A 26230-nucleotide genomic window follows, 5' to 3' on the forward strand; every position below is an offset into this window, starting at 1 on the left:
CCACGACCCGAGCCACTTCTGTGAAGACTGGAGGCCAACTTTGTCCGCTGCAGGCATTAGTCAATTATTATGCCTGCTAGAGGGCGCCCAGTCGACCGGTAGAAGAGCCGAGATTTGAACCTGGGAGCTCAGAATCTTGGTGCTGACGTGTTAGCGAATTATCCCGCTGCGCCACCTGAGCGTCCTTAGTATTCGGTAACTTAAAAAAAAAAAAAAAAAAATATCCTTGGTTATATTGCATTTGAATAGAACAGATGTTTGATTCTGTAAATTACAGCCGGCTGTCCTGTGTATGCTAACCTTTAGGGAGCAACATGTTGTAATCTTTAGTTTATAAGAAAAAGGAATTTTGTTTGTATCATGTTTACTATCTGGCTGAATGCATTATACATCCAGATTCTTTGGAGCAACCAAATGTGGCTTTTAAGAAAGATGCCCTCTGGCACAAATTAGTAGAATGTCTAGGAATTGTGTTTAGTGTGTGCAATAGTGACACAACTTTTGGAACTTAGAGCTTTGACACCCTGTATTCTAAGCAAAACCTATAAACTGAATTTGAATTAAGCCAAGGATCTATGCCACACACTGGATCATTATGGACTTTAATACTGTTAGAAACTTAGGGGGGTAAATTGTCTGTTAAATATTAAGTAATGAAATATGAGGGGTAATGCATATTGCTCTATAATAAAACATTTTGCTGAGTAGAGGCTCTTAGAGAATTGGTTACTTCAGCACACGCTATCTTTTAACAGTTCTTTTCACAGGACTATAGGATTTTGTTAATTGGCTCTTGGTGTCAGCGATATTTCTAGGTGGAAGACTATCTGCACCTACTAGGCGATGCAGTAAAGTGTCTCTGATACTTTAGACTAGCTGTAAATGCAAGTGTAGCAGCTTGTACTGGGAGGGATTATTTACTGTAGATGACAGCATGACCAGTAAATGTAGGATGAACTGCCTGCAACCACTGGCCGACGGGACATTTCTTTTATAAAAACAAAGCCAGCTATTTATGACCAGCACATTGCCATTCCTCTCATTGCCTCTTTAGCTACTTAATCCTTTCTGTCTCGGACCAACTGATTAGTACAGCCACAATTAGAATGCACAAATGGCAGACACACTGATCCAGCTTTAACTGGGGACATGGAATTTCTACCTCAGTCTCATGATCAAAAACTTATTATATAAAGAAGATTTCCATAATCACAGCACTTCAATAGTTTATTAATACAGACGTCTCTAAATCTGGTCCCAGAAAAACCAGCTCTTTTCACCGACTATCTTTACCCCAGTTGCTCCCTGTAATGACAGACTCGTAAATTGCCAAAATTTTATGAGGTAGCAGTACTGTGTGTTCAATACACTTCCAACAGGAAATATATAACCACCACCCCCCAAAGAAAATAAGGACTTTTAATTCTAAACGTTTCTGCAAAGCTAGATTTTGCTTTAAATGAAGTCAGTTGAATAAGACAAATGTAACAGAAAATGTTAATACAGCCGTGTCACAGTTATTAAACCCCTACAAACACCAATCAGCGCATAACATTAAAACCACCTCCTTGTTTCTACACTCACTGTCCATTTTATCAGCTCCACTTACCATATAGAAGCACTCTGTAGCTCTACAATTACTGACTGTAGTCCATCTGTTTCTTTGCATGCTTTGTTAGCCCCCTTTCATGCTGTTCTTCAATGGTCAGGTTTCTCCCAGGACCACCACAGAGCAGGTATTATTTGGGTGGTGGATCATTCTCAGCACTGCAGTGACACTGACATGGTGGTGGTGTGTTTGTGTGTGTTGTGCTGGTATTAGTGGATAAGACACAGCAGTGCTGCTGGACTGAGAATAGTCCACCAACCAAAAATATCCAGCCAACAGTTCCCCGTGGGCAGCGTCCTGTGACCACTGATAAAGGTCTAGAAGATGACCAACTCAAACAGCAGCAAAAGATGAGCGATCGTCTCTGACTTTACATCTACAAGGTGGACCAACTAGGTAAGAGTGTCTAATAGAGTGGACAGTGAGTGGACACAGTATTTAAAAACTCCAGCAATGCTGCTGTGGCTGATCCACTCATACCAGCACAACACACACTAACACACCACCACCATGTCAGTGTCACTGCAGTGCTGATAAAATGAACAGTGAGTGTAGAAACAAGGAGGTGGTTTGAACCGTGTACTATTGCTAATCTTAAAACTTACTGTTTATCTGTATGACCTAGAGTTGAGTCACATGATTACACCATTTGGGAACTCAATGAATTAAATGTGATGGGTTATATAAACACCACTCAGAGTTCAAGGTGTTCAAGTTGTGTTGCAACGCTGGTGAAAATAAGAAGCTGCCACAAACGCTGAATGATGAAATTATTTCATTGCACCAAAAGGACAATGGTAGATTTATTTACTTATTAGAATTTTAACGTCATGTTTTACACACCTTGGTTACATTCATGATAGAAACGGCAGTTACTCGTTACACAGGATTCATCAGTTCACAAGTTAAGAACAGTCATGGACAATTGTGTATCTCCAAATCACCTCATTTGTATGTCTTTGGACTGTGGGAGGAAACCGGAGCTCCTGGAAGAAACCCACACAGACACGGGGAGAACATGCAATCTCCACACAGAAAGGACCCGGACCACCCCACCTCGGGACTGAACCCAGGACCTTCTTGCTGTGAGGCGACAGTGCTACCCACTTAGCCACTGTGCTGCCTGACAATGGGTAGAAGAAGATTTCTAAGAACATGAACACTCCCAGAGACACCGCTTGGAGTTTTGTCAAACTCGGGCACAACATGAAAACATAGAATAAAGCCCAGATTTACAACCACAGAGCTTTGCAATCTTATCAGGACAGTGAAGAAAAAGCCCTGCATTACTGCAAATGTCTTTCAGGATGACCTGATGAAGGCTGGGGCAAATGTGCCTGTGGCAAACATATGGAGATCACTTAACAACCGATGGCTTTATGGTTGAACTCCACAAAGCATGTCACTCTTAATCAAGATGCAACTGGAATATACCAGAAGGAATTTGAATAGGGCTGCCGAGTTCTGAGACACAGTTCTATGGCGTGACAAATCAAAACTGATATACATTTTGGGTAGTGTTAAGTCTCTCAGGTGTCTAGATAAAATTATTTAATACAGCAAGGGATGCTGATCAATTTGTTCTTGTTTTGATTATGTAACATCACTTAATAGAATAACTTTCTAAATAGCTGAAATGTTTTAGTTGAAAATGAATTAAGTATTTTTGTGGTAATGTTTAAATTACTCGCTGACTAGGGGTCTTACTTTGCTATGTGAGCCCCCCTGGTCAATAGCCGGTAATTTTTCAAGGTCTTGAGTTATTTATTTATTTATTAGGATTTTAACGTCATGTTTTACACTTTGGTTACATTCACGACAGAAACGATAATTACTCATTACACAAGATTCATCAGTTCACAAGTTTAATGTCAAACACAGTCATGGACCATTTTGACTATGAACCCATTCACCTCGATTGCATGTCTTTGCACTGTGGGAGGAAACCGGAGCTCCGGAAGGAAACCCATGCAGACACTGGGAGAACTCCACACAGAAAGGACCCGGACCGCCCCCACCTGAGGATCGAACCCAGGATCTTCTTGCTGTGAGGCGACAGTGCTACCCACTGAACCACCGTGCCACCCCTCAAGGTCGTGAGATAAGAAATTGCTTTGTCATTCTATTGACTAAAAGTAAATGTGTGTATAATACCTGATGTAGAATCCATCTCCAGCTGTATCCTTCAGCTGGTTGAATTCATCCACACGATGCTGGACTTTAAGAGTGACAGTTTCTGCTTGCTTAAGCATTTCCAGGTATGCTTCTTCTGCAGTCTTACTCTTCATAACCACAGAGTTATACTGCAAACAGAAAAACAAAAATGACATGGAAAATGAAAGAGAGAATGCAGCTTTTTATTAGCTCATCTCAATTCCAGACCGACACTAGTGAAATAAAAATGCTTGCGCTCAATTTTCAAAATCAATTTTCATCTGAAGGAAAACAGAATGTGTTATTAGATGAGACGCTTTGTCTGAATGAGCAGGATCTGCAGAGCATGCCCAGTCATCTGTTAGAGGGCTAGAAGGGGCCATGCAGAGTCTGCTACCCTCAGAAGTCCAATAAGAGAGCAAAAAAATAAATAAATAAAATAGAAGATCAATGGATTGGCGCTGGAATAAAAACGGAACAAAGCAGCCATATGGAAAAGTAGGAATCGCTCTGTATTGACTGGAGCACCACAAACCCAATGATTATAAAAAAAGATAGAAGAGAAACCAGATTGTATATGAGGGCAAACAGCTTTAAAGGCTAAGCACCACCTAATGGACCTCTCTAAAGATTTCACATTATTTTAGCTAGTTAAAAACCATACACGTGAATAAAATGTAAATAACTTGTTTAATTCACTCAAAAATCGACGATTTCAAGTAAATTGACGGAAAAACCCGAGGTCGCTCCGGAAATTCCAGGAAGTTGCAGCGTGACGTCACTGGTGGACAACAGTGTACTCCTACACCGTTATGACTGACTTGGACAGCGAATTTTCCAGTGCTGGTTCTTCAGATTCCGAAGCTATTTCTGAATTTAATGAAGAGGATGAATCTGCAGTGACAGTGGGGGTGCCTGTATAATGTTTTTTCTTTCTTTCTTTCTTTCTTTCTGAGTGTCAGGCTTTGTGTTTTAAAATGGAAACAATGGCAACAGTAATTATAGGCAAGTTTATTAATGGTTCACACTCAATAAAATAATTGTAATATAGACTATATTTAAACAGCCTCGGCGTTCTAAAACACTTAATGACGGTTAATATGGCATTGCAGCCTGCAGATTCTCTCTTGCTGGCTTGCTGGAATGATTGAAATGTATTTTTTCGTTGAATAAAAATGTATTGAAACGAATAATAACTTAAAATGTAGTATATATTGTTATGTTAATTATACCTACTAAATAGATGGGTAATATTGGCGCGATAACCAGGCTAGATTTCCTCTGCTCTGTAAAGTATGCATGCAGGTACAGTACAGGTGTGTATTAGTGCACCGAGCACCATCAGAGAGAGATTTAGTGCTGAGGGGAACATCGCTACCCCTCTCAGATCCTCTCTGAAACCACATCAGGTGAATGTGTTGGTTTTTCTAGCGCGCATGATAACGCAGGTTTAAGGTCTTTCAGCCTTTATTCTATTTTTATTTATACCATATTTTGATCAGATTAGTGCATTTAAAATATTTAGCCTAAACACTTTTTTTTCGTTTTACAGTGTATATCTAGCCTAGGATAGAAGCTAAATTTAAACCTTTTTTAATAGAGAAAAGACGTGCATTCTTATTGCGCATTCCTGCTCTGTTCAGTATTTATCAATAAACACGCATTTGATTTGTCCTAAAGCTGTCTCATCTATATATCTATCTAGATATATAATATTTATATATTTGGCGATAATATCACATCGGTGTTGGTGTTGAATTGAATTATTGCAGCCAAACACAGCGCAGCTTTTAATCATTTTGCATCGCCTTCCATTCAACTTCTTGAGTTGTTGTCCACCATCTACGTCACACGTGCGACGCCTGTGACAGAATCCGAACACCGCGAGCGACGCAAAACATCAGAATTTAAAGCCGTATTCCTTGAATTTGTAAAACAAAATGTTTTCTAACTATCAATAATCACAATTTAGGAACTCAACTTTCGATGCATGTATGTGTTTAAAACTTCAATATTAGCTGGTGCTTAGCCTTTAAGGTACTTTGTTTAAGCAACATTATTTGAGTAAGAATAATCACAACCACTTGTAAATATGTCATAATAATAGGTAAATATTTCATTAGTGATATTTACTAGCATGTGGTTCTTTTGTGGCCATTTTTGACATTTATTGGTTCTGGCAATCACATATGTTTTCAATCCATAAAAATCCTAAAACAAATGTATCACATTGTGTCATGTGACCTATACAGAACTTTATAGATTTTAGTTTATTGGATTAGCAAACACATTAAATCCACTTTTTATACCACTCCAGCATTCTACAGGGACACTGGTAGCCTAGTGGGTAGAGCTTTGGGCTATCAATGGGAAGATTGTCTGTTCAAATCCAGCCTCTGCTTCGCAGCCTCTGTTGGGCCCTTGAGCAAGGCCCTTAACTCTGTCTGCTCAAGGGGTGATAAAATAGACAGTGAGTGTAAAAACAAGGACGTGGTTTTAATGTTATGGCTGATCGGTGTATATGTCACAAATAAAGCCTTCTTTCTAGGCCAGAAGACACCCTAAAATTGACACCCTAGAACAGACTTGGGCATTGTACGGCCCACGGGCCACATCCGGCCTGCGAGACATCCCCAACCGGCCCGCATGAGGTCCGTGGCAATTAAAAATCAGACGTAAATAAATGTACATCACACATGCAATATTGCAACAAGGACTTTTTATAAAGTTTTAACACATCCAGAACTAAAGCAGTCAGGACCATCTCTGTGATTTTAAAGAGAATATCCAACAATAAAACAATAAAAGGACTGAAAAACAGCAAATGAGGTCATTAGACTCCAAACAAAATAGTGTAAAGTTTAAAAACCTGCACATTTTGTTCACATTTGTTTTTGAAAAATTAGTTGATTAAATAGTAAAATAATGTTGATGTTTTTACTCTGCCTACTTCTTCTGATTGTAACATCTACACAGTAGCAGATTATCAGAACTGTACAATTTACTGCTTTTTATAAAGAGATCAAATTAATATTGAGCAGAATTAAGTTCACCTTATTGGTCCGTCCCTCCACAAAAGTCCCAGTTTCTTATGTGGACCCTTGGAAAGTTTAATTGCCCACCCCTGTCCTAGAACTTCCTGGTTTAAACAGTTTCATTTGTTATGAACATTTTTAAAAGAATATTTTAATATAACATGAGTTCCTCTCACCTCCAGGATCATGTCTCCAGGCATAAGGCCATCTGATCCCTTGGCAGGAGAATCCTCATCCAGCTTCTCCACAAAGATTCCCCTTAGATTGCCCCCGCAGACCTGAACACCCAGCTCCCCCTGGGTTTTCCTCAAACACACCATCCGCGGCTCTGGGATCTTCTTACAGCCGTTAGACGACATCCTGGAAAACGACTCCCATATTTAAATTCCAATAAATTATGACTTTGGCTTTCATGAGAAGCACTAAATTCAGATAATCCTGAATAGTAATGAGGTAACGAATAGTAACAACGCACCTGATGAAGCTGTGTGGGCTGGTGGTGGGTGTAGTCTGTTTGGATGATGGAGTGAGGGTGCCTTCGTCCTGCTCGCTGAGCGTGTCGATTGCGGAGTGGTTATCTGGTGTGTTGGTTCCGCTGCCCTGAGGAGTTGAGCGGCTGCTCACTGGCTCTAAACGAGAACTGTTAAACAGAAAAACATATAATAAAACTTATGTACATATGAATAAATGCCGGGCCTGGAAGTCACATATAGCTTGAGAATAAAGTGCATACCTGGAACGGGAGTGGTTGCCCAGCTGGTACATGTGGGGGTTGTACTGTGCCATGATGGTGATGGTATCACACTGCTGGCCAATGACCAGACGTGCTTGCTGCTCGGTTGCATTACGCAGGTTTATGCCATTATACTGAGGAAACATTACATTCAACAGGGTCAAAGAACAGCCAATGCACGAAACTCACAAACAGGTGCATAAAAACCCAGTTTAAACCTAAGGGCAGTTGTAGTGCAGCGGTAAAATACGCTAGCACACCAGAGGTGGGATTTTGATTACATCGTATCGAATCTCAGCTCTGCCACCCGACTGGGCGGCTATACGAACAATGTTTGGCTGTTGTTCATACAGGGTTAGGAAACTGGATAGGGACCTCATAACTGATGCAATTACGACCTCTGCTGGCTGGTTGATGGCGTCTGCACAGAATAGAGGAATAATGCTAATCCAGGTGTGGCTCTCTGTGCACAGAGCTGATTCACATATGAACTCGGCTGGTGCAGGTGAAAAAATGCAGTCGGCTACTGCACACATATCGGAGGGGACGTGTGTCAGTACACTCTTCTCAATCAGGGGCGGGGTTCAGCACCAATAGAGAGGAAGCATAACGCAATTGGGTAAAAATTTTACGCGCTAAAAATCAGGAGAAAAGCCGCTCAGGTGGCGCAGCAGTAAAAACACACGCTGCAACCGGAGCTGGATCTCGATTACATTGTATCGAATCCAGCTCTGCCTTACCGGTCGAGGCTGGGAGGCTAAATGAACAACGATTGGCCTGTTGTTCAAGATGGGCGGGACTAGGGCCGGATGTGGGTCTCTCTCTGTGAGAATGGTGCAATTACGACCACTACTGGCTGATTAGAGGCGCCTACACAGAGATGAAGAAGGAGTGCTCTTAGGGTGTGTCTCTCCGCACGCAACGCTAGGTGGCACAACACTCATCAATGTGTGAGTGATAAAATGCAGGCGGCTGCTGCTCACGTTTCGGAGGGGATGTGTGTTAGCTTCGATCTCCTCGGTCAGGGCAGAGATCGGCATGGACAGAGAGGAAGCACCATGCAATTGGGCAAAAATTGGACGCGCTAAAGGGGGAGAAAAGCATTAAAAAAAATCAGGAGAAAAAAAGGGGAGAAAAAAAAAAGTACTGGACCAGTAATCAGAAGGTTGCCGGTTCAAGCCCCATCACTGCCAGGTGGCCACTATTGGGCCATTGAGCAAGGTCCTTAACCCTCAATTGCTTAGATTGTATACTGTCACAACTGTAAGTCGCATTGAATACAAGCGTCTGCTAAAAATCACTAAAATGTAAATGTAAAAAAAAATGTAATCGTTTTATTCACTCGAAATCATGTACAAAAGAAAAGTGTTGTACATAATGCATAATAATTATTTTCTGGGTACAGGGACACACCCTGAGCAGCCACTTCCACTTATGGCCAGTTTAATGCTACTCATTGACCTGCTGGTACGTTTATGTGAAATGAGAGCAAAGCCTAAAACCTAAAGGAAACACATGCAACCACTGGGAAAATATGCAAAATTCCACACAGACAGTAAGAGAAGATAAGATTTGAAGCAAGGTCACCAGCACCATGTTACCTGCTGTGGAACCATGCCAACATCACATACATAATGATGCAGTGAATGATACATAATAGATAAGCTGGTGGGTCCAAGTAATTTGCATGCAGCACAAAGACGTGATGTGATGAAAAACATTTGAATTGTAATTCTGTTTGCTGCAACCTAAATATATGTTCTGAATGTAAACTAACAATGTCAGCTCAAATCATTCGAACAGGTCAATTTTAATATAAACCTGATATTCCTAGTCAGAATTTAAAAAATGGCTTTAATAAACAGCTATGATACTGACCTCCAGTAACTGGTCTCCATACTCCAGGCCTGCCTGATGAGCAATACTGCCTCCAGTGACTTTGGACACAAAGATTCCTCCATTCTCACCACTCACGATGGAGATGCCCAGAGGTTCTGCCCCTTTTTGTATGATGACATTCCTCGGCTCCTCCAGGTACGGCCTTTGGAAAAACAGACTCCGGTTACATTTCCAGTAAATACCAACCCAAGTCTTGCTGTACCTTTGCACTCTCGTTGTCCTTGCTTCGACTATCTGAATGAGGCATGAACTGAAAATCTAAGCAGTGCAAAAGTGCTACAAGACTGAACTTGGGGATTGCTGTCCATGGGGAACAGGGCTGCATCACCTGCCGGAACAGATGCCTTTATAGAACCATGCATCAGAACAAGGGGTAAGAGCTTTAAGCCGACTAGGAGCTGTATGACCCCACTACAGGTGCAGAATCATACAGTAGCAACTTAAAGCGCATAATGTGGATATAAAGCAATTAGGTAAAAGATCCAGAAAGGGGTGAAAATTAAGATATAAACTCAGCTCTGCAATGCCACAAAAACCCGATTTAAATTCATAACAACAGACATACAATATCTGTAAAGTGTATGGCTTCAGACATTGAAAAAAACAAAAAGGGAAAAGGGCAGCATATCAGATTCAACAAGTTATCTGGATCTTTTTAATAAAATGCAAGTGAAACATGCAAACTGTAATTTATTTAGTCACCCTACACTTTCTCTGCTGAAGGAATGGAAGTGCTATTCTATTACTACAGCAGTTTACCACATTCAAACTAGAAATGTCTAGATCCAGTCCAAGTATCTGCCAGTAAGAATTCTGAAGCAAATTTGATACATTTCCTACACATACAACTGCAGGTACTCTTCTAATACACTAAAATAAAGAAAAACCAACCCGAATTATAAAGAAGGACAGACAATTGATAAGCTGCATTAAAAAGTCATCACTGCTTTCCTTGAAAAAATAAATGATCAAAACCAAACATAACATTAAACTATCTAGTAACAGAAATGTCTACCAGTAGAAAAGAAAGAAAGAAAAACAAAGAAGTTGCTGAGATTAAAGTGATTGTAGAGAATTAATGTACACTATATTGCCAAAAGTATTCGCTCATCTGCCTTCACACACATATGAACTTGAGTGACGTCCCATTCTTAATCCATAGGGTTTAATATGACGTCGGCCCACCCTTTGCAGCTATAACAGCTTCAACTCTTCTGGGAAGGCTTTCCACAAGGTTTAGGAGTGTGTTTATGGGAATTTTTGACCATTCATCCAGAAGCGAATTTGTAAGGGTCAGACACTGATGTTGGACGAAAAGGCCTGGCTCACAGTCTCCGCTCTAATTCATCCCAAAGGTGTTCTATCGGGTTGAGGTCAGGACTCTGTTCAGCCCAGTCAAGTTCTTCCACACCAAACTCGCTCATCCATGTCTTTATGGACCTTGCTTCGTGCACTGGTGCGCAGTCATGTTGGAACAGGAAGGGGTCATCCCCAAACTGTTCCCACAAAGTTGAAATGGTCCAAAATCCCTTGGTTGGCCAAGCCCAACTCCTGAAAAACTATTTTAGTAGAAGCAGTCTGCAGGTCTACGTGCTTGGTTTTATACACCTGTGGCCATGGAAGGGATTGGAACACCTGAATTCAATGATTTGAATGGGTGAGTGAATACTTTTGGCAATATACAGTCCCTGACAGAAGTTCTGTCGCTTATCCATGTTGTGGAAACAAAAGCTTATAACCTGACTTTAAATTCATCCATTGGTTTTTAGAAATGACTCATATGAAAGCTGAAAACCTTGCTTCACTGCAGAAATATTGATCATTTAATGAACACAGAAAGGTCAGATTTTGGCAAGACAAAAGTTTTGTCGCCTTGTCATATAATGCACCCAATACTAGTTTACAGCCTCACCTGTGCTCACTAATTGATCGGTTAATTAGTGGGTGTGTATAAAAAGAACCCCAGCACCCCAGACCTTCACTTGAACTGCAACTTCACCTCTGACAACATGCCAAAAATCCACCCTGCGACCAAAGCCTTGATTATCAAGAGGCTGAAGACCAGATCCACTGCAGAGGTGGCTGGCACCTTTAATGTGTCTCAGCGTCAAGTACAAAGAATTAAAAAAAGATTTGAAGAGACTGGAGATGTTTTTGACAAGCCCAGGTCCGGCAGACCCCGCAAGACAACTGCTAAGGAGGAACGTTTGTTGGTTAGAAAATCCAAAGCCAGCCCCTCTTCCACTGCAGCAGAGCTCCACCAGGCCTGGTCACCTCAAGTCCCTGTGTCAACTAGAACAGTTTGTAGGATTCTGTCTCGAAATGGCCTCCATGGTCGAATCAGTGCCCAGAAGCCAGCACTAAACAAAAGGCAATTAAAAAACCGTGTGGCATTTGCCAAGGCCCACAGCCTGCTAAACGGATGGACGCTGGAAAAGTGGCAGAAGGTGGATTTCTCAGATGAATCTTCAGTTGAATTACACCACAGCCGCCACAAATACTGCAGGAGACCTACTGGAGCCCGTATGGATCCAAGATTCACCCAGAAAACTGTTAAGTTTGGTGGTGGAAAGATCATGGTCTGGGGTTACATTCAGTATGGGGGTGTGCGAAACATTTGCAAGGTGGAAGGCAATATCAATAGCCTAAAATATCAAGAAGTATTAGCTACCTCTTACATTCCCAATCATAAAAAAGGTCAAATTTTGCAGCAGGATGGTGCTCCATCTCATACATCCATCTCTACATCAAAGTTCCTCAAAGCGAAGAAGATCAAGGTGCTCCAGGACTGCCCAGCCCAGTCACCAGACATGAACATCATTGAGCATGTTTGGGGTAGGATGAAAGAGGAAGCTTGGAAGACAAAACCAAAGAATCTTGATGAACTCTGGGAGGCATGTAAGACTGCATTCTTTGCTATTCCTGATGACTTCATCAATAAATTGTATGAATCATTGTCGAACCGCATGGATGCAGTCCTTAAAGCTCATGGAAGTCACACAAAATATTAAATATGGCTCTAATAGCACCACAACTTCATTCACCAATGTTATGAAACATATCTTTGTATTTGAAGTAAATTATTTGTTTGATTTTCACATTACTTTCTGTGGACGACAAAACTTTTGTCTTGCCAAAATCTGACCTTTCTGTGTTCATTAAATGATCAATATTTCTGCAGTGAAGCAAATTTATTTTCGTGAAATTAAACCTCATTTGGGAGGGTTTCCGCTTTCATATGAGTCATTTCTAAAACCAATGGATGAATTTAAAGTCAGGTTATAAGCTTTTGTTTCCACAACATGGATAAGCGACAGAACTTCTGTCAGGGACTGTAGTGTATATACAGTAATTTCCATGGTAGTAGTTTGGGGGTGTTTCCAGTATGCATCTCTATACAATGTGGAGTTCCTGAGGAATGTAGACATGCCTCGGTAAATGTACAGGTAGGTGTACAGTTTTATAATAAAGCTGCGACCTTAAAATTCCCTTCATGTAGAAAAATTAAGGTTTTCTGTAACCTACACCTTTATCTATTACACCGATTACATAAACACCCCATCCAGCAAAATTGTATATTTCGTCACACTGGACTGGTACAACAGATGAAAAGGTTACGTTCAGGATCAAACCACATGAACACCAGTGGTCGACAACAATTCATAGTAGGAAATCCAGCAGTAAAACACATACAAGCAGCCAGCTACAGAATGCACTTGTATATGCACATATTGCAAGGAAGGGTCGATCAAGCATTCCCTGTGCATGACTGTCAAAAGACAAACCTCAGGCTCCTGAGAGAGGAGAACCTAGGCCTAGCAGCCAGAGGGATTCTCAGAAATGATCGGTTACGGTACAGAGATCTAAAAGATGCACAGAAAGCAAAGAACAGAGGCAGACGTCAATTTCTATAGAAAAGCGAATACTACTCCGAATAAAGGGAGACAAGTACAGCAAAAGATGCAAGCATCACAATGAAATTCACTGAATAAGAGGAAATTATTCAATTATTGATTACATTTAACATTGACTACAAAACAATAAAAACACCTGGTTTTATCCAAAGGTTCCAATCAGGTTTCATGGGATATGAGTGAACTAAAAGGAGCGCTAGACGTCTGTTAGACGTGTGAAAGAGAGAGCTGTTGCTGGGCAGCTAGTTATTAGAGCTTGTGGGAAAGTAAAGCAGGGGGTAGAGACTGCAGTGCTGTACCTGTCTTTTCTGTGATCTCCCGTTGGTACAGGACTAACCGAGATCCTTGGTAATGTAGAGATAGAATTCTGGGACTGGTTGGAAGCAAATGATGATGTCTCCAGGTTGAGTGGGGACAGGGGTGGTGTGATGAGACTGGGACTGCTACATTCTGAGTGGGACAGAGAGCCTGAGACGGATAAGCAAACAAAGTTAACTTAACAAGCTTGTTACAAATACTTAATTGTGCATTCAATAATTATATATGTACAGAAGGATATATTACTAATGAGGATATACACTGATCAGCCATAACATTAAAACCACCTCCTTGTTTCTACACTCACTATTTATTTTATCAGCTCCACTTACCATATAGAAGCACTTTGTAGTTCTACAATTACTGACTGTAGTCCATCTATTTCTCTACATACTTTTTAGCCTGCTTTCACCCTGTTCTTCAAATGGTCAGGACCACCACAAAGCAGGTATTATTTAGGTGGTGGATCATTATCAGCACTGCAGTGACACTGACATGGTGGTGGTGTGTTAGTGTGTGTTGTGCTGGTATGAGTGGATTAGACACAGCAGTGCTACTGAAGTTTTTAAATACCGTGTCCACTCACTGTCCACTCTATTAGACACTCCTACATAGTTGGTTCACTTTGTAGATGTAAAGTCAGAGATGATCGCTCATCTATTGCTGCTGTTTGAGTTGGTCATCTTCTAGACCTTCATCAGTGGTCATAGGACAATGCCAACAGGGCGCTGTTGGCTGGATATTTTTGGTTGGTGGACTATTCTCAGTCCTGCAGTGACAGTGAGGAGTTTAAAAACTCCATCAGCGCTGCTGTGTCTTATCCACTCATACCAGCACAACACACACTAACACACCACCACCATGTCAGTGTCACTGCAGTGCTGAGAATGACCCACCACCCAAATAATACCTGCTCTATGGTGGTCCTGACCATCGAAGAACAGCATTAAAGGGGGCTAACAAAGCATGCAGAGAAACAGATGGACTACAGTCAGTAATTGTAGAACTACAAAGTGCTTCTATGGACAATGCTGAAAAAATGGACACATTCAAAAATCACTAAAGTAAAAAAAGACAAACCTCTGTCAGAGCCCAGCATGGAGCGTGGGTACCGTAGTGTGGGAGGGATTTTTATCCTTTCTGTGCGATACTGTACATTACCAGATGAACCTTTAATATACAAAATAACAAGTACTTACTAGAGTACCCAAAGCACTATGAATGCATTCATGCACATTCCATAAATGATGCACAAGTAAATGCTAGATAGTAAAAAGATAAGAGGAGGTGGAGATGAAAACTGACCAAGTCTGGCACTGGATGGCAAAGAGTTGGTGCCATGAGAGGTTCGGGTACTGCGGGAAGACTCTGAGTACTCAGCAGAACGTTTCTGGCTAAGGTCCAAACTCAGGCGCCCTTGATGCTGGGGACTGAATGGCACAGAGATGGATGAAGAGAGGGAGGAAATGACCAAAATAAATGCTAATTACTTTGTGCAAGTTGTGATGTATTGTTATTTTATATATAGTCTGAGCAATTGAGGTTTAAGGGCTTTGCTTAAGAGCCCAATAGCAGCAAACTGGCAGTGGAAAGGCTAAAACCAGCAACCTTTGGATTACTAGTCCTGTACCGTAACCACTAGGCTACAGCTTTATTTGTTAATCTATTTTATTTAACTGACAAAAAAAACCAAATATACAACTTTTAATGTTTTGATATCTATAATGCTACTGCGCTATATATAGCCAAGAGTGCTTTGGAAAATCCATGAAACTCTATCGCGCAAAGAGAAAGCTGTAACCTAGCGGTTAAGGTACTGGACTAGTCATCAGAAGGTTGCTGGTTCAAGCCCCACCACTGCCAGGTTGCTGCTGTTGGGCTCTTGAGCAAGGCCCTTAATCCTCAATTGCTCAGACTGTATATTGTAACTGTAATGTAAGTCGCTTTGGATAAAAGCGTCTGCTAAATGTAAAAAATGTAAATGTAAAAGTCACACATCAACTCTGCAGAACCGCAAACCAAAAAATATGCACAGGCCGAGTGCTTGACTTGCCTGCCTGCAGTCCAGACCTGTCTCCTATTGAAAATGTATAGTGCAGCATAAAAGGAAAATAAGACAACCGCAACCATGGACTGTTGACTAAAGGTCTGAAGTGATCAAGAATGACCAAAACTAGTGTCTTCAGTTCCAAAATGATTAAAAGTGTAATTAATAGGAAAGGTGATGAAACACAGGGGTAAAGTCCTAGCTTTTTATTTTTTTTTACCTATTTAATGACTATAACTATAACTTAGTAAACTATAATTTAGTAAAAATAAAATTGTCTGGAAATGGGGTTTATAACATGCATTCCGTACCTGGTGTGCGAGTGCTGATGGCAGATTTGGTTGACAACGGAGGGGCAGTTGCTGGTGTGCACCCGATGACTGCGGACAGTGTAAACAGGGTTCCTCATAACAGCTGTCACTGCTGGGCAGGGGGACAGGCCTCGATGTACTGAATCTGAAGTAAACAATCAACAAAATCCCTTAATAAACGACCACTCTGTTGGTTGGCTTCTCTCAGCACTTCTTCATCTCTGTTCCTGTGTTTCTAGAGAATGACAGCACAGTCAGATTTGGCAGATATTCTGTTAATGGTGCGCTCTGTCTTATTTAAATGCTCCTTTATCTGGCTTCGGTGCAAACCCAGCTGTTCCTGACGACAGATGAGCAAACAGCAGGGATGTTTAGAAATCAGGTGTCCTGCTGAAATGATGAATATTCAGGGAATGTAAAAATAGACCCAATTATTAAGAAATCCCCATGCATTCTGCATTCACATGCTTCAACACTGGGCGACACTCACTGTGAAGGTCCTGCTGTCCCATAAAACAAACATTAGATTCTTTATAGTTTCTTTATAGAGCTTTTTTTTAGGAAATGAATTGCATAAAATGGTTTTAATGCATTTTGCACATTATGTTGTGATAATCAGTTACCATTTATGGAGGAATAAATTCCAGGATGAGTTTATAAGCCAAATATTGGTCAGTTTCTGTAAATATAAAAAGGCCTTGTTTTGAAGTTTAAATAATGAATATTAACGAATGAATCAGTAAATTTTAATGTGTATGAATAAAGAGGTAAATGCATATTTAGTAATACTAAAATAATACCAAAACTATAAGGGCGCATTCACATGAGAAGCGCCAAAACCACTTTTGCGCCGGCTGTGCCGTTGTTTCCTATAGTGTGGAGGTGCTACTTAGCTTGACGCTGCGCTTGCTTGAGCGGTGCGCATCACACACTTTTGCTGCGTTCCACTTAAGTTTTTTGCGCTTGCCACGGTGCTCATAGTTTACCTGATTAAACTTTGAGCCAGTTTGCTGCTAACTTTTTTTAACGCGCCTCCAATGAGACAAACTGTTTGATATGAAGTGATTAAGCGACTAAGGCCGTACGAACAATGCTTAACGTGAATTACTGAGCTAAAACCACAAGCGAGAAATTTTATTAGTAAAGAGAACTCATGACCATTAATAATTAAGAAAGGTTTAGTGTTCCTGTGTTGTTCTTTTAGTACATTAAACCACGTTAAGCTGTTTAACCATAATCGCTTTAGACTCTCTCGGAAAAGCTGATTCTCACAATTACTCAGCACCCCAAGCTATTACACAAGATTAAAAGTGAAACAGTGAGGAACATACAGGTAAAGATAGGTGTATGTGGATGCTTTAAGAGTGGATTTGACGGTTATTCCACCAAGGTGTTTATGCACCGCTCAAGCCAAAAGCTGAGCAAAGCCGCCGTTTAGCTTGCGGTGAACGAAGCGCAAACCGCTTCTCATGTGAATGCGCCCTAACATTTTAAAAACAGTTGTTGGAGGAAATGCTGAGATAAGAGAATGAGATGAGAAGCAGACATCTATTAAGAGGAGGTACAAAGCAATCAGACAGTTCATTTAAAAAAGGATGTGTAACTCACTGGGTGGCAGGGTTCCGTTGTAGTGTGTGGGAACAAACCCCACGCTGTGTCTGTAAGGTCGACTGGGTGAGGATCGCAACACTTCCCTCTGCTCTAAACAGTCGCCGTCGTTGGAGTAGCTCTGTTTAACAAACATCCGTGCATTATAATATGATTCAGTTGTAAAAGGAAAATTTTTTTTTTTCATATTCCCACTATTCCCAGTGCTTAGCTCAATCTCAGGCTGTGAGGCTAATTAAACTAACGAGGCAAGTTTCCAAATGTACCTGAAAGCTCGGCAGGGTGTTGAGTTGAGGCGTCATCCTGCGCCTGAGAGCTGGAGCCGATTTGGGCCGCGGCCGCTTAACCTCGGGCTCGTCGGGCCGCGTTCGCCCGATGTCCTCCTCACATGACTTTCTCGAGCTGAGCATCCTGCCTTCATGCCCAGCGTCTGTAAAGCACAGGTTGCCGTTACACTCCTCCTGCTGGCTGTCGGTGATGGTGGAGTCGGAAGCCGAGCTGCCTTGATGCTTCGGCTTGAACTTGAACGAGTCGCTGCGTGTGGGTGGGGTCGGAGGTGCGGTCATACTTTCAGTTTTGGAAGGCTGAGGTGAATGACTGGTTAGGTACTCCATTTTAGAGGGTGTGTCCGGCCTTTTGAAGGCTTCCACATCAAAAATGGACTTCCTCTGCTTCGGTGACTTGTAGATGGACAGCTGAGCTGAGCTTTCCGATGCAACCCCCACCATCATTTTGGGCCAGGTGCCACCACTGTGCTTGGTGTCAGACGTGGGCTCTAGTGAAGCGCAGTCAGGGACCGTTGACGCCGCATGGCTGTAGCAGATCTCCTGGAAGGCGCTGGGACCGTAGCGTGCACACAGGCTGCTAGGGTGCAGAGCGGAGCCAGAGAAGGTTTTTCTTTCCTCAGAGTCGGCTCTTTGCTTCCTCCTCTCGCTTCCACTCTCGCTGCTGTAAATGTCTGTCTGAGTGGAACTGTTGTGCTTTAGGTTCCTGCTGTTGCGAGAGTGGAGGTCGGACATGTGCATTCTGCCATTGGGCTTTTCGGTTTCCCTCAGATTCTCGAAAATGTTGTGGCCTGATGTGCTCTGTGAGAAGAACTGGTCAGAAAATGGATTTTGCATAAGTACAGGTTTCATTAGACTATCAACCACTGACAACACAAATGAATTAATAATAACACTTTGTTACAAAGGTATTGATGGCAACAACAGCTTCGAAGAGTGTTTGACAGCACAGTGATTTAATTTTGTCCCACTGTTGTCTTAAATTATTCCTATTTCTTTCTGAGACATTTGCTTTTACTTTTCAAGGTTATGAGTAGGGTCCTACTAAATTTACAGATTGTTTTAAAGTGCTACATTTTATAGCAGTCATTAAATGCACTCATAAACTCATAAATTGAATGATAGAATAAAATGGTACAATACACAATTAAATGTAAACCTAGAACATCCATTGACAGTGCAAGGCTTCATGTTTCATGTGTATCAAATACAAGAATTATTGTCCATGTTATATACAGGGGTTGGACAAAATAACTGAAACACCTGTCATTTTAGTGTGGGAGGTTTCATGGCTAAATTGGACCAGTCTGGTGGCCAATCTTCATTAATTGCACATTGCACCAGTAAGAGCAGAGTGTGAAGGTTCAATTAGCAGGGTAAGACCACAGTTTTGCTCAAAATATTGCAATGCACACAACATTATGGGTGACATACCAGAGTTCAAAAGAGGACAAATTGTTGGTGCACGTCTTGCTGGCGCATCTGTGACCAAGACAGCAAGTCTTTGTGATGTATCAAGAGCCACGGTATCCAGGGTAATGTCAGCATACCACCAAGAAGGACAAACCACATCCAACAGGATTAACTGTGGACGCAAGAGGAAGCTGTCTGAAAGGGATGTTCGGGTGCTAACCCGGATTGTATCCAAAAAACATAAAACCACGGCTGCCCAAATCACGGCAGAATTAAATGTGCACCTCAACTCTCCTGTTTCCACCAGAACTGTCCATCGGGAGCTCCACAGGGTCAATATACACGGCCGGGCTGCTATAGCCAAACCTTTGGTCACTCGTGCCAATGCCAAACGTCGGTTTCAATGGTGCAAGGAGCGCAAATCTTGGGCTGTGGACAATGTGAAACATGTATTGTTCTCTGATGAGTCCACCTTTACTGTTTTCCCCACATCCGGGAGAGTTACGGTGTGGAGAAGCCCCAAAAAAGCGTACCACCCAGACTGTTGCATGCCCAGAGTGAAGCATGGGGGTGGATCAGTGATGGTTTGGGCTGCCATATCATGGCATTCCCTTGGCCCAATACTTGTGCTAGATGGGCGCGTCACTGCCAAGGACTACCGAACCATTCTGGAGGACCATGTGCATCCAATGGCGGTGCCGTGTATCAGGATGACAATGCACCAATACACACAGCAAGACTGGTGAAAGATTGGTTTGATGAACATGAAAGTGAAGTTGAACATCTCCTATGGCCTGCACAGTCACCAGATCTAAATATTATTGAGCCACTTTGGGGTGTTTTGGAGAAGCGAGTCAGGAAACGTTTTCCTCCACCAGCATCACGTAGTGACCTGGCCACTCTCCTGCAAGAAGAATGGCCGCAAAAGGAGGCCCTACACCATACTAATAAATTATTGTGGTCTAAAACCAGGTGTTTCAGTTATTTTGTCCAACCCCTGTATATATATTATGCGTTGTTCTCCCATTTTCTCCCAATTTAGTGTAGTCAATTTGTCTTCCGCTGCTGGGGATTCCTGATTTTTTGCAGTTGAGGAGGGTATATTGCTGCTCACGCCTCCTCTGACCAGCGCGCAGCCCTTAACGGAAACCTTTTCCACCCATGCACTCTGCATAGGCGCCTCTATCCCCCAATCAGGGTCCTTACAAAGCGTTTGAAGACCCCGCCCACATATTCCGCCCACATCATCCCTCCCTGCCGGCACTGCCAATTATGCCTGCTGCTCGGCAACGCCAAGTTTTAAAATGATGAGCTTAGGATCTCGGTACTGGTGTGCAAGCGGAATATCACGCTGCGCCCCTTGTCCATGTTTTCAACCGCCCCCCGCCCCCCTCACATCCACAGAATTAATAGGGAGTATTCCAAACTCATTTACCTGAGTCATGTTCTTAGCTGCTTTAGACTTGGATTTTTAAACTGTGCGATTGCTAACTGAATTGCCGTTGGATTGCTTGGACCACCTCATAGTGCCAAATAACTCGTAAACGTGAGGTGCTTGACTGCTAAGCAGATGAAAAACGTTAAATCGCTAAACACGAACCTTACATTTCAAAGTTTACAGCAAGTTGCATATTACATAGAAAATAGCTCATTTCACAGTCTGTGATGTGATATTCACAGCTGTAGGTAGGGCCTTAGACATGAGGGTCACTGTCCACATAATTTAATGGGATTCAGTTAAAAACACTTACATAAAATCACCTTTACCTTTGTTTTTTTTTTAATTTAGTTATTGTAGTTGGATGTGTAATACCTCAGTATCGCTTACAAAAATCATATCAAGATGCATTCAGCACTCTACATTACCGGGCGTTTAATGTTATGGAAATCTACTGCTCCGTTTCCATACTAAATATCTGCCATTATATTTTATTTCTGTTGCATTAAACCACTGCTCTGATGGGCGTTAATCTATTGCTTACTGTTTGTTATTGCTGCTTTCTGGTTTATCTACAATGATTTTAAGTGTGCTGGCTTCTCTCATTTTTCAAATCATTACTTTTGAGTGCAATTTTGTGTTACAATTTTGGATTGCACACCTGTCTGGGGATGATTTGTGGTTCCATAATGTTTTTGTTATCAAACTGATTTTAAAAATACTGGCACTGACAGTTTCTGGTAGCTTCCTCACCTTTGCCAAGACAGCCATACATGTTTTTCTTACCAGTGTACTATTTTTAAGTGTACTTTTTAATATAACAGATCTAGTTTAAATAAATCAAAAGAACTGCTATAAATAGCTTTAGCACACTTGAGAGTAGGTCCTCCACTTTGAGAAATGAGATCACATTTCTACATGTACAGAGCAGTAAAAAAGCTCACCTTCATGAGGGAGAGACTGAGTGAATCCCTGCAGCCCCTCAGCAGAGCCTCACACTCTGTCACAGATTTGTTATCCAGAGCAATTCCATTTATCTGGGAAGGAAATATTTAGGTCAGTACTTTACCAAAGAAAAGCACCACCAGACTTTTCAATCCTTCTATTTCCATTACTTTATAAAATAATGGGAAAACTGAGACAGACCCTGGTGAAGCACATTTTACTGATGGAAACAGGTCACAGAGGTTACAGACTGAACACTATTTTACTACAAAAAAACAAACATAAATAAATCCAGCATAAACCTTAAAAGGTACCAAATGGGATAATAATGAGAAATGTGATCAAGTGATGAAAAACATGTCTGGAAAAACATGAAAAAATTTGGTTGGTGGAGGGGAACAAACTCTTATTTGGGCAGGCACTAGCAGCCAGTGAATTCAATAAGCCAATCACATTCCTAGTAAAATCAAAACTTAAAGAAACAAAGCTGCAAAACTTAAAAAAGCTGCTTGTCAAACCCCACAGTACTGCACTAAATAGTAGGATTTTAGCATCATGTTTTACAATTTGGTTACATTAATGACAGAAACGGTAGTTACGCGTTACACAAGATTCATCAGTTCACAAGTTCACTTGCATGGTTTTGGACTGTGGGAGGAAACTGAAGCTCCCAGAGGAAGCCCACACAGACGGGGAGAACATGCAAACTCCACACAGAAAGAACCCGGACCGTCCCACCTGGGGATTGAACCCTGGGGATTGGCTGTTCATACAGGGTTGGAGCTGGAGGTGGGACCTCATAATTGATGCAATTACGACCTCTGTTGGCTCTGAGTGGCTCTCCATACACAAAGATGATACGCATATGAACTTGCCTCGTGCAGATGAAAAGGGGGCGTGTTTCAGTCTCGCTCTCCTCAATCAGGAGTGGAGATCAGTATCGGTAGAGAGAAAGCTTAACGCAATCAGGTAATTGCATACGACTAGACTGGGAGGAACATTGGGGGGGGAAAAACCCTAATCCCTAATCTAAGACAAATCTCTTGACAATCATGTGTTCCATGTGCATGTTTATATGTAAAATCATATGTATTAGCATAATCAATCTAAGGGGAGTCTTGATGCAGTTTTGGGGCACTTCAGACTCATTCTTCAAGTCTGTAAACCACTTGTCCCCACACAGAAACTGTACAATGTCTGGTTTCACATACTGCAACTGCGCATCAGTATCAGTATCGTAATCAGAATTAATAAAGCCTAATTCTGATTACCAATTTTACTGAGTGGATAAATGACAACACTTTTCAAATGTACCCAGTATCTTTATAGTATTTCTGGTTTTGCTGTCATGGATATGCTGGCAAGCATCTCAGCAAACGTGCTCCTCAAGCAGCAAGCTGTGCATGCAGTGTGCACACCAAGCCTTAGCTGAATGAAAACAATGAATGTCAGTATTTTCACAGCAGTGTGTGGTGTACATGCAGTACTAATATTGGTCACATTTCAATGTACTTTGCCTGGATCTGTGTGTCTGGCTAATGGGCTGAAATGATGTACACTGTGCTCCAGTAAAGAGATGGACATTGGTCATCTATATCTAGCCATTACATGAAACTTTAACTTGTGTTTGTAAATCTAGTGTAGCTGAATATACTCCGGTGCCCCATAGAAATATCAGTGCTACAGACATGAGTCCTTAAATCTATTTTTATGCATTTTAAGCAGCCTGAGTCTGATAAATGATCCGACTCTCAGAACCATCACAAATAGAATTGAATAGAATAGAATGCCTTTATTTGTCATCTATACTTATACAGGTGTACAGTACAATGTTTTTTTCACACATCCCAGCTTGTTTGGAAGTTGTGGTCAGAGCGCAGGGTCAGCCATTGTACAGCACCCATGGAGCACAGAGGGTTAAGGACCTTGCTCAAAAACCCAGCAGTGGCAGCATGGCAGAGGCGGGATTCAAACTCTCAACCTTTCAATTGATAGCCCAAAGCTCTATCCACTAGGCTACCACTGTCCTAACAAAGAACTCCCTAAAGGTGTTTTTGGACAGGGGGCAGACTGCAGGATACAGGACACCCTAGACTTACTGCAATAAGACGATCTCCAATGGTAAGGGACCCCTCTCTGGCGGCTGGACTGCCTGCTGCTATAGACGTCACATAGACTCCACCTTCTAGACCAATTCCACTGTCTGGAGGAGACCATAAAGAGTTATTGCTAAAACAGTAAGATTAAAATAATAAGGCTCTTTTGGCCTGATTAATACAGTGGAAGCTTGTAAAACAGCTCAGATAAATAAAAAGAAAAAAGATACCTTTGTGTCCAATGAGATTGATGTGGACAGGAGTAACTAGCCTGCCCCCTAAAGACTTTCTCCTGCGTACGACCATATTGATTACGCCTCCTCCATTAAGCACAGCTTTGATGACCTGTTTCCTGTCTTTGTTCGTAAGATCCATGTCATTTATCTTCAGCAGCCAGTCATTCACTCTGAAAAGGAGACAAGACACACACAACTGGTTCACAGCTAGCAGTAACATGAGTGATATTTAACAAAAGCGCTCAATATCAAATAATTACCTTAATCTTCCATCTGCTATACTTCCTTTGTCCACCCTGGTCACAAAAATGCCACAATCTCCTGGTAAATAGGGATCATTTACCCCTTCTGCAATATCAAACCCTAGTGCCTTCAAATCCATGTCCTCCTGTTTAGAAAAAGCACAGTGTTAGACACAGAGGTGGGAGGCAACTTGAATACAGCTAACAATTAGGTTTCAAGGTTTTTTTGTTTGTTTGTTTTATTTTTCTTCCAATTAAGCATAGCCAATCCACTGCTGGGGACCCTGATGATGTCCAAGAAGGGTCTACTTTTTTGTTTATTAGGATTTTTACGTCATGTTTTACACTTTGGTTGCATTTGTGACAGAAACGGTAGTAGCTCATTACACAAGGTTCATCAGTCCAAACATTTTTTGTAATGTTTTTTTGTAATGTTTTTTTGTAATGTTTTTTTGTAATGTTTTTGGACTGTGGGAGGAAACTGGAGCTCCCGGAGATATCCCCCAGAGACACAGGAAAAACATGCAAACTCCACACAGAAAGGACCCAGACCACCCCACCTGGGGATCGGACCCAGGACCTTCTTGCTGTGAGGCGACAGTGCTACCCACTGAGCCACCGTGCTGCCCCCAAAGAGGGTGTATAGTCGCCTGACACATGCTCCCTCCAACACATGCGTAATCCACCAATCCCTTCTTATTCTCCCATACTGGTGCTCTTAAGGTGGATTTGCTCGTGAGATCGGTTTTGCGCATGAAGAGCACGAGATGCGCCGCAAGAGATCTTTGCGCTCCACCTCTTGCTGTACAGAGCAGGGTCCTTACACAGTGTTGAAAACCCTGCTCCTTAGCCCAGTCTTTTCCTACGCAGCAGACAAGAGGCCAATTTTGGCTGCTACTGCCACTTGCCAATTATGCCTGCTAGGGGGCACACTCTTCAGGTCTTTTGCTCAAGAGCGTGAGCAAAAATTGGCGGATTTGGCTTTGAATGCCTACCTACACACCAGGTAGGAACCCCCCCCAAATTACATTCAATTAAAATTAAATTACAGTGACGCAGATTGAAATAATTAAAAGGCAAACAATCACAAAAACAATGAGTAATGAGCAATAACTTGGGTTAAATAAATGGTTTTGAATATGTTTTAAGGTTACCTCATTTGTAATTTAAAAACAAATCAACACCTCATCATCTATTTGGATGTAAATTATACTAGTCCAGTACCAGGTTCCAATCCACAGCGTCAAGTGTCCACGTACAGACATGACTGGCTATATACGGTGGCCGTTTTCTTTATATTTTATGAATTTTCTCCGATTTTTCTCCTAATTTAGCGTAGTCAATTTGTCTTCCGCTGCTGGGGATCCCTGATTGCATTCGAGGAGGGTATATTTCTGCTCACACCTCCTCAGACACGTGCCCAGTCTTAGCAGACCTTTTCTTTTTGCCCTTGCATTCTGCACAGGCGCCTCTATCTGCTAATCAGGGTCCTTGCACAATGTTTGAAGACCCCGTTCACATAGTCCGGTCATCCTGCCCTAGCAGACACAGTGGCCAATTAGTGTCTGCTGCAGGAACCGCCAATTATGGCTGCTATATGGCTTCCAGCCGACTGGTGGCAACGGCGAGTTTCGAACCAGAATATCCTGCCCCATCAGACCAGACCCACCACGGCCCTGACCAGGATAAAGCCATGATAAACATGGAAACTAAATGTTCAACTCTGCTTCAGCCAGCATGTAGCTTGTGAAATGAATGTTTCCTGGAGCTCCTATGTTTGTGTAGCATGAAATCAAGAGTGCCAGTGTAACCATCTTTGGACTAAGAGTTTAAAAATCACTCTAAAATTAGGAATGTAATTCAATGCCTGATGTTTCAAAAAAAAAAAATGTATACAAATTTAGGACAAGCCAAGACTTGTTGAGGTCACAGACACCTCAACACAAGA

General features: G+C 41.8%; 1 protein-coding gene across 2 annotated transcripts in view; it reads right to left on the reverse strand.

Moving 5' to 3' along the window:
- dlg5a (discs, large homolog 5a (Drosophila)) overlaps nucleotides 1-26230 on the reverse strand; it is a 95368-nt gene that overhangs the window by 12889 nt on the left and 56249 nt on the right. For both annotated transcript variants that reach the window (XM_062996099.1, XM_062996098.1), the window contains exons 12-26: nucleotides 24301-24428; nucleotides 24035-24210; nucleotides 23808-23911; nucleotides 21708-21800; nucleotides 17895-18725; nucleotides 17629-17749; nucleotides 16021-16165; nucleotides 14968-15092; nucleotides 14743-14832; nucleotides 13644-13812; nucleotides 9410-9572; nucleotides 7532-7665; nucleotides 7274-7438; nucleotides 6975-7158; nucleotides 3764-3912 (exon numbers count right to left, since the gene is read on the reverse strand). In XM_062996099.1, coding sequence (XP_062852169.1) covers nucleotides 3764-3912; nucleotides 6975-7158; nucleotides 7274-7438; nucleotides 7532-7665; nucleotides 9410-9572; nucleotides 13644-13812; nucleotides 14743-14832; nucleotides 14968-15092; nucleotides 16021-16165; nucleotides 17629-17749; nucleotides 17895-18725; nucleotides 21708-21800; nucleotides 23808-23911; nucleotides 24035-24210; nucleotides 24301-24428 — 2777 coding nt within the window. The remainder of the gene's footprint in view (nucleotides 1-3763; nucleotides 3913-6974; nucleotides 7159-7273; nucleotides 7439-7531; nucleotides 7666-9409; nucleotides 9573-13643; nucleotides 13813-14742; nucleotides 14833-14967; nucleotides 15093-16020; nucleotides 16166-17628; nucleotides 17750-17894; nucleotides 18726-21707; nucleotides 21801-23807; nucleotides 23912-24034; nucleotides 24211-24300; nucleotides 24429-26230) is intronic.

Source organism: Trichomycterus rosablanca, chromosome 5 (assembly GCF_030014385.1).
Source record: "Trichomycterus rosablanca isolate fTriRos1 chromosome 5, fTriRos1.hap1, whole genome shotgun sequence".
In the NCBI taxonomy this organism is placed as follows: Eukaryota; Metazoa; Chordata; class Actinopteri; order Siluriformes; family Trichomycteridae; genus Trichomycterus; species Trichomycterus rosablanca.